The sequence below is a fragment of the Vitis vinifera genome, chromosome 17 (genome assembly GCF_030704535.1).
Source record: "Vitis vinifera cultivar Pinot Noir 40024 chromosome 17, ASM3070453v1".
Lineage (NCBI taxonomy): Eukaryota > Viridiplantae > Streptophyta > Magnoliopsida > Vitales > Vitaceae > Vitis > Vitis vinifera.
This window is the reverse complement of record NC_081821.1, coordinates 61,217-68,286: the sequence shown is the minus strand read 5'-3', so window position 1 is coordinate 68,286 and position 7,070 is coordinate 61,217. Positions and strand designations below refer to the sequence as shown.

Here is a 7,070-nt window from a genome sequence, read left to right as displayed (position 1 = left end):
ACATATCCCCTTAGAACTCCATCATATTTAATAATTGCTCTCTCAATGTGAAACAAAGGGCTTTAATGTGCTATTCTGATCCATATTTGTTTCTTCAATCCCATATTTTTGAAACTTGAAAGCTAATCTTATTTGGAATATCACACAAGACAAAAATGATTGAAGAAAGGAAGACTTAGACTTTCTCTTAGACGGCGCCAATGAAGAAACTCAAATTTTTCATGACTGAATTTTTATTCCATTATTTGCTAGATACAAAGAAGGATTTTTGCCAAGAGAAGGACTTCCCTTCTCTTTGTTGCCCATGTCATTTTTATAACCACTATTCATGTGAAGGAGTAGACTTTTTTGTTTCTATGCCATTACAACCTTTTGCCACAAGCTGCGAAAAGTTGTTGAAGACTTCTTTTCAAACTTAGGTAAGAAAGGAGGTTGGTTTTAAAGATCATCTCTTGTGAAGGATCTTACTCACAAGTGAGGTGATTATTTATATCTTCAAATATGGTAATGTCTCATACTGGGATCAGATTATGATTTGATTTGTGTACCTTTTGCTTATCTTTGACATGCTTCTTGCTGAAAAACCACTCTTTTTAAACTAAAAAAAATAAAGAAAATAACACATGCAATGTGGCACAATCAATTTTTTTAAACTTAAGAAATTGAGAAAATAAAATATGCAATGTGGTTCAAGCATATGACCTTTTGTCCGACGAGACTTTGATACCATGTTGAATAACCATTTTTCTTAAAAGTTTAACTTTTTAAGACCTAGACTCACATTGTAGGTAATGCAATCTAACTATGGTTATGGGGAATAAAGGATTTAGAAATTTGGAATATATATTGACTTAATCCCTAATACAAAAGGTCAAAAAGTTGTCTCTAATGTTTTTGAGAATCCATTTGCAGATTGGTATCCCACTTAGGCACATAATCTTCACAAACGGGAACTTGTCCACCAACACAATTATACATTCATCAGAGCCCACATACATTGATTCCCAGATGGATGAAACATCAAGGGTACATTTGTTTTGTTTTCTCAACTCTGCTATCTGCCATATTTACTGATGTCTTGAATAGATTGAGTTGTAGCTATTTTCTTTTGCAAATACGGAGCAATGCATAAAGTTGCAGAGCTCACCGGATGGTGGAATAAACTAGGTTTGTAAACTGGCTAATAGGTCGCATATGACATATCTGGGTATGTTGTAGGAAAGGAGGCCGGATTGTGTTATTGAATTTGCAAACAAATAGATATTATTTGAATCATTGAATGTATAGAAGGATGGTTTTGATAATGTGAATAACACCGAAAGCATCCCAGTTTAAAAAGTGCATGTATGATTTCAACAAACTCAACTAAAATAATTTCATCAACTTTATACGACCATTTTAATGTTTCCAGTGAAAGAAGAATCCCTAGGTATTCTCACATTCTTGCCCTGCTCATATTACAAAAAATAAAGTTCCAGAGGAGCCTCTTTATGGTTTCACTCCCAGAGTCAACTACAGCGAAATCCAAGAGTGGATAATTACCTACTGATATTAGTTATATGGTTTCAGATTATTTAGCACTGTGATTTTGTGTCAACTGGACCAGCTATTTCAATCTTATTGAAAGATTCAAGTGCTTGTGCCTAGCTTTTTGAAATGGGCTTTGCGGTGGTGTGGTCCAAATCATGTTAATATATGCATTCCAGGGAAGATGAGCTTTATTCTTCACTAGGCATTGGAATCTAATAAAAATTTATATGAGAGGCCATGGGATCCAGGCTATAAATAGATATGGGTAGGCAATATTGGTTTCCCTTCTTGTTTGTTGATTTAATGAGATGTGGTTTCTATTAGAAAATTATTTTTGGTACCCATCAGAGGTTGGGAAAGGATATTAGACGTGCACTTGACCCTTGAAGTAGAGAATGAGTCCAATCTAAGATCATATTTATTCTTTATTCTCTAAAGGTCTTAGGCTACTGTTCTTTGAAGTTGGCACACATTGCATGCCCACAAGAATGAATCAAAGTAACAACCTTTTCAGCTATTCTTAGTGGACATTGAGCAGAAAACCCATACTAGCATGGTTTTATGTGGCCCAAAGCCTTGAATTTTAATCATTCATGATGAATGAGATAATAGAGCAATTTGAAAGATCATGATCCCAACTTAAAAAGAAAAATTAAAAGATAGGAATATTGTACGGTGTGATTTGATGAGATTTTTTCAAGGTGAATAGAGGTTTATCATCTCTATATATAACTCAAATGGAGGCTTTCCCTTGGTGCAACGCAGTAAGGATGAAATTGGTCAGTGGAGAAGGCTCCAACTTCCCTCAAAGGCTTCCAATATTCCAGCAGACTACTATTGGCTTAGATATGGTAACGTTGGGAGCCTGCGAGGGAAACTGAAGCCTTACTCCTTCTACATGGTTCGGTGAAATTCATTTCAATTTTCAGCTGCACGATGATCAAAGAATGTTTTTTTTTTCCTTTCCTGCGGAAAGCACTGTAAATCGTTCTTCTTCACCAAGTGTTATTGGAGATTAGAAGGGAGATGAAGTGATGGTCATCCCCACTACAATTTCCATGAACTACTTCAATAGGTGCCTAAATCGGTTTGGGATACATAGAAACTTGTCTCCTTGCAAATAATGTTTATGATATAGATACTGTCATGACTGCATTATTTGGTTTTGAACAACAGAAACTAATCCTTGTGAAGTTATCTGCATACATGTGGAAATTAATATGAATACTTCATAATAGGTGAGCCATATGTTGTACATTTTTTTGGAAACTATGTATTTTTTTCTCTCTCACGCAAATAACCAAGTTTGAACATGCATCAGAACATTACAGATTTCCGTCTCCGGAAAGAGGCATTCTTTGTTGTTTACCTTGAACTCCTTGTAGGGACCCCTCCCCACACGTGGCACACATCTCCTAATGACACGTGGCACACATTCTCATCCGGATCAGCCTCATCCGGATTTCCCCAAGAGTACACGTGGCGCCCTTCTCCTATCCGGACTCCCTCAAGGAGAGGCACACGACACTCATAAACATAACATCCGGACGACTGCCACAGCACATCCGGACGATCGACATACACTATCTGGGTATGTTTGTCCGGATCATTGACTGAAGTAAGCAAGTCTTACACGTTATCACAACAGCCTGCCATGGCCCACGTTCCGCCACCTGTAGGGTGAAATGACAAAAATGAAGTGACGACAAGTCACTTCCTACGATCACTTCCCACGATTTCTGACAGTCGCAGCAACTACCACGATCTCTATCAACCACCCGTAGGGTGATGATGGCCCTGCCACCACCTAGTGTCATCATGACAACACAAAATATCTTCCTACCATTAAAAAGAGAAACAAAGCTTCTGATACTATATATATGAACCTTCACACAAAGAGGAAGGTAAGTTTGCTATTCCTGGTAAAAGGCCAACTGATTTATCTCTATCTCTCTAACCATGGCTGACAAAACCATCAGATGGTGCGTCCGGACACCCTGTCCGGACGCCTTTTGCAGGTAGTACGATTGAATCAAGAATCTATATTGGTTGAGATCGTGCGTCCATCCATTTGGCAACTACGTGGATCACCAGGGACGCGAGGCCTCAACATTGGCGCCGTCTGTGGGAAGATATCACTGATTCAGTCACCAGTAAAGATGGCCACACCTTCCCAGAGTCGTTCATCTGATAGGGGAGAGGAAGATAATTCTGAATGGCGCCAAGCCATCGAAAGAAGACAGTTGGCAAGCGAGCGACAACTGAAAGCTCTCCTCTAGGAGACAGAGAAATTAAGAGAAGAAAACGCGGTACTACACATCCAGGCTTCAATATCGGGGCCTTCTCGTCGCCAGCGTTCGAGAGGCCAGGTAGCAAACTCAAGGCCAGAACCAGAGTCGATATATCCTGGGACAGCAGGAGCCATCCTAGGGACATGCAACGTAAGGCCACATGAGCCACACACGCCCATGCCTCGAGCTCCCCGTGAGGAAAGTTCGGACTCCACTCATTTTTCAGCAAAAAGACAACGCGATAGAAAATCCCAGTTGTCAAATTCAATGCGCGCGAGACTAGGCCCACAAGAGCTTGGGAGAGCAAGGCCACCAGCAGCCACAACCTGGGCGGCACGCCCTAACCCTATGGTCACTCCCATGGTGCGGAACATTCTCTTGCACCTAGCGGTACGACAAGATGGGAGAAACCTCCCAAACGAGCCACCCATTGGCTCCATCAACAGAAGGCTAGACGACATGCTCTCCATGCCTTTCTGCTCTCATATCATTCATTACGAGCCCCCAAGGGGATTCCTCGTACTAAAATTCTCCACATACGATGGGTCCAGCGACCCTTTTGACCATATCATGCATTATCGACAGCTCATGACGCTCGATATTGGCAACGATGCGCTCTTGTGCAAAGTATTCCCTGCCAGCCTACAAGGGCAAGCCCTTTCATGGTTTCATTGTCTACCTCCCAATTCTGTTGGCAATTTCAGGGGCTTGTCCGAAGCTTTCGTAGGACAATACTTGTGCTCCGCTCGACACAAGCAGAACATCAGCACTCTGCAAAACATAAAAATGCAGGATAACAAATCCTTAAGGGAGTTCGTGAAGCGGTTTGGTCAAGCCGTATTTCAAGTAGAGGCTTGCAGCATGGATGCTGTCCTACAGATCTTCAAGCGAAGCATTTGTCCAGGCACCCCATTTTTCGAATCTCTAGCTAAAAAACCTCCCACAACGATGGACGACTTGTTCAGACGTGCAAACAAATATTCAATGCTCGAAGATGACGTACGAGCAGCTACCCAGCAAGTCCTAGTTGTTGGACAAGCATCTAGAAGTGGCATGGAAAGAAGTGCCAAACTTCCGGACCGGCCGAGACCGTCTGATCGAAGACAAGAGGGACCAAGTCGCCCGGAAAGGCCACCCCTCACGCCTCTTTCCATATCATATGAAAATCTTCTTCTTATGATCCAAGGTTTGTCCGACTTCAGATGGCTTAGACCCCTCGGACCGGACCCATCCAAAAGAGATCATAGCAAGAGATGTGCCTTCCACAAGGAACATGGCCACACAACAGAGTCATGCAAGTGCCTCCATGATCTGGTTGAAAGGCTCATTAATGCGGGACATTTAAGGCAATACCTTTGCTCAGACACTAGAGGTAGAGACACTTTCCAAAATCATAATTCTGGAGCCCCTAGAGCCCCAGCTGTCCCCAAAGCCGTTATAAACTATATTAACGAAGGCCCATCTGACGAGGAGTATGACTCTAAACGAAAGAGACAAAAGTTGTTGTGGGTTGCATCACTACACGAACGTATCAACTTCATCCGGCCTGGACTAACTGGAGGGAGTCCTCGCCCCATAGATGAGACAATCATTTTCCCGCCAGTAGACCCCACCCGGACACTGCAGCCACACCGTGACGCCCTCATCCTATTCCTAGAGATAGGAGACTTCGACGTGAGACGCATTTTGGTTGACCTAGGCAGCTCGGCCGATCTTATGCAAGCATCAGTCATTAGCCACATGGGGAACAGTCTCACGGGCCTTGAAAACCCTGGGCGAATCCTGTCCGGATTCAATGGGTTGTCAACTACTTTATTGGGAGACATTGTACTGCCGGTCCAAGCTGGCCCAGTCACTCTCAACGTACAATTTTCGGTGGTACAAGATTTATCACCTTTCAATGTCATCTTAGGGCGCACATGACTACACTACATGATAGTCATCCCCTCTACATATCATCAAATGGTAAGTTTCCTTACCAAGGATGGGCAAATTGATCTATATGGCAGCCAGTTAGCCGCTCGCCAATGCTACCAGATAGCACGAGAAACAGGGACCAGCCAGGAGGATGCATCCCTCGCTGAGTCCACCAATGCACATGACCAATAGCAATTATTGGGTCCAGTGGACAAGGATCCCTCGGCAGCAGATCCCTTGCAAACAATCCAAATTTCAGAAGAAGGTACTCACCTTACGAATATCAGTTCCCTCCTAACACCAGAAGAAACCAGGAGCGTGCAAAACTCCCTCAGACAAAACCATGACATCTTCGCATGGGCACATTCTGATATGAAGGGAATTCATTCATCCATTACTTCTCATAATCTTAACGTCTTGCCGACAGCCAGACCCATCCGGCAGAAGGTTAGACGTTTCCACCCGGACAGGCAAACAATTATCCGGAATGAGGTTGACAAATTACTAGAAGCCGGATTCATCAGAGAAGTAGATTACCCGGACTGGTTGGCAAATGTTGTGGTGGTGCCCAAAAAAGAAGGCAAATGACGAGTGTGCGTCGACTACACCAACCTCAATACTGCATGCCCAAAAGACAGTTTTCCTTTACCACGAATAGATCAAATTGTAGATTCCACTACTGGGCAAGGGATGCTCTCTTTCTTGGATGCCTTCTCCGGATATCACCAAATCTCCATGTCCCCGGCTGATGAGGAAAAAACAGCAATCATAACGCCACACGACCTCTATTGCTACAGAGTCATGCCGTTCGGACTCAAAAACGCCGACGCCACTTATCAGAGACTGATGACGAAGATCTTTAAACCTCTGATAGGCCACACGGTAGAAGTATATATTGATGATATCGTGGTTAAGAGCAAAACCCGAGAGGAGCATGTCCTCCACTTGCAAGAAGTTTTTCACCTCTTAAGGAAGTATGACATGAAGCTAAATCCTTCTAAATACGCCTTTGGCGTAAGTGCTGGCAAATTTTTGGGATTTATGGTCAGCCAAAGAGGGATAGAAGTTAGCCCGGATCAAATCAAGGCAGTCATGGAAACACCTCCTCCTAGGAGCAAGAAGGAATTACAACGCCTCACAGGCAAGCTTGTCGCACTAGGGCGTTTTATAGCCCGCTTCACTGATGAACTTCGACCCTTCTTCTTGGCAATACGAAAAGCTGGAGCAAACGGATGGACGGACTGCTATCAAAATGCTTTTGAAAAAATTAAACACTGTCTTACGCAGCCGCCCATTCTGAGCAGCCTCATTCCTAAAGAAAAATTGTACATG

General features: G+C 43.0%; 1 protein-coding gene across 1 annotated transcript; it reads left to right on the top strand.

Moving 5' to 3' along the window:
- The first annotated feature begins 4,607 nt into the window (after positions 1–4,607).
- Positions 4,608–5,744, top strand: LOC104878294 (uncharacterized). The gene has a single exon (XM_010648425.2). The coding sequence runs from the start codon at positions 4,608–4,610 to the stop codon at positions 5,742–5,744; it is 1,137 nt and encodes a 378-aa protein (XP_010646727.2).
- Positions 5,745–7,070: the final 1,326 nt, after the last annotated feature.

What these genes read in the sequence shown, in the direction of transcription:
- LOC104878294 (XM_010648425.2), top strand. Translation starts at nt 4,608, where the DNA reads ATGCAGGATAACAAATCCTTAAGGGAGTTCGTGAAGCGGTTTGGTCAA.